This window comes from Nematolebias whitei, chromosome 19, assembly GCF_014905685.2.
Source record: "Nematolebias whitei isolate Nwh7 chromosome 19, NemWhi1, whole genome shotgun sequence".
Classification (NCBI taxonomy): Eukaryota; Metazoa; Chordata; class Actinopteri; order Cyprinodontiformes; family Rivulidae; genus Nematolebias; species Nematolebias whitei.
This window is the reverse complement of record NC_056516.1, coordinates 12,718,519-12,720,033: the sequence shown is the minus strand read 5'-3', so window position 1 is coordinate 12,720,033 and position 1,515 is coordinate 12,718,519. Positions and strand designations below refer to the sequence as shown.

Here is a 1,515-nt window from a genome sequence, read left to right as displayed (position 1 = left end):
AGACAAGAAGCGACGGCTGCACTCAAAGACCTGAACCCTCTGACATGTTTTGTTTTCCCCAACCAAAGCAGCATGCTACACCACAGGAATTATGACATACAACTTCCAAACAGGATTGGAAGGCAAACCATTTCAGCTGTTGGAGTTGCCCACACAAAACAGGATAGAAATCACAAGGTAGTACACGTCACAGGGTTCTGAGCCTGAGCCAACTGGTTTGGATGGGTGTTTGCGGGTCCTCGTTGTGATGGGACAGTGTTTCAAGACAAACAGCTATCAGTCAGCAGTGGCAGCCTTTCTCAGGAGACGCAGCAGCAAGTTCCTCCTCCTCCTCACCAGGATAAAGGACCTTGGCAGTGAGGCCACTCTTTACACCGTCCCATCCATCGCGGGTAACGATCTCGCCCATCTTCATCAGCTCGTAGATGTCTCTGGTCAGCAGCTCAAACGCCCGGTCCACGTTGCTGTTGCACTTGGCCGACGTCTCGATGTAGCGGATGCCCAGCTCGGCAGCGAGCTGCTCCGCCTCGTCCCGGCTCACCTTGCGGTCCTTGTTCAGGTCGCTCTTATGGCCGATCAGGATGTAGACCATGTGGTGAGGCAGGATGTGCTCACTCACCTCCTTGTGCCATTCTCGCACGTGGTCAAAGGTTTTGCGGTTGGTCAGGTCGAAGACTAGCAGTCCCCCAACAGAGTTGCGGTAATACGACGTTGTGATTGACCTGCGAGAAAAAATATGAACACAAAGTTGTGAGGCAGAGCTGAGCTAATGCAACCAGTGTGCAACAAATGACAACACTAAAATAAACAGAGACGAGCATTAGAGGAGTTTACTGTACACCTGAGGAGGAAAATTATGAGTTAGAGAAATAAAAGTTTTGTTAAATTGTTTTTTCGCTGGATTCTCTTCCTGAATCAACCACTGACCACCGAGCTACTGCAGCCCACCGGAGCAGAGGACTCCCTGAGAGGGGGAATGTGTGTTTGTAGGAGCGATTTAAAAACAGGAAGTGGCCTGTCTAATGTTGAGTGACAGATTGTTCCAGAGTTTATGGCACATGAATAAAAAGCCCGATTTCCTCTGAGCTTCAACCAAAAGCAGCTGGTCAGATGATCTCAGCGCCCGAGAAGGAACATAAGGTTGAAGAAGGTCAGAGAAGCATGAGGGTGCAAGGTCATTTATGCCTTTAATGGTCAACAGGAAAATTTTACAATCAATTCTGATATGTGCTGGGAGCCAGTGAAGGGAGGACAAAACTGGTGAAATGTGATCAAACCTACGAGTTCCTGTTAAGAGTGGAGCTGCAGCATTCTGGATGAGCTGGAGACGTGAACGAGAAGCCTGACTGACTAAAACGTGTTACAGTAGTCCAGCTGGGTTGTAAAAAATGTGAGGACTAATTTTTCAAGGTCAGAGCTGGTCAACACTAAGCTTAGCTATCTGCTTTAACTGGAAGAAGCTTTTCTGTAGAACAGAGTTAATATGTTTATTAAACTTATAATCATAGTATATAT

The 1,515-nt window shown here is 47.5% G+C and overlaps 1 protein-coding gene across 1 annotated transcript in view; it reads right to left on the bottom strand.

Annotated features, from left to right (window-relative positions):
• Window positions 1-280: 280 nt before the first annotated feature.
• rab42a (RAB42, member RAS oncogene family a) overlaps window positions 281-1,515 on the bottom strand; it is a 4,172-nt gene continuing 2,937 nt past the window's right edge. Inside the window, exons 2-3 of the mRNA XM_037693628.1 lie at window positions 835-841; window positions 281-722 (exon numbers count right to left, since the gene is read on the bottom strand). Of these exons, the coding sequence (XP_037549556.1) occupies window positions 281-722; window positions 835-841 (449 nt within the window). The remainder of the gene's footprint in view (window positions 723-834; window positions 842-1,515) is intronic.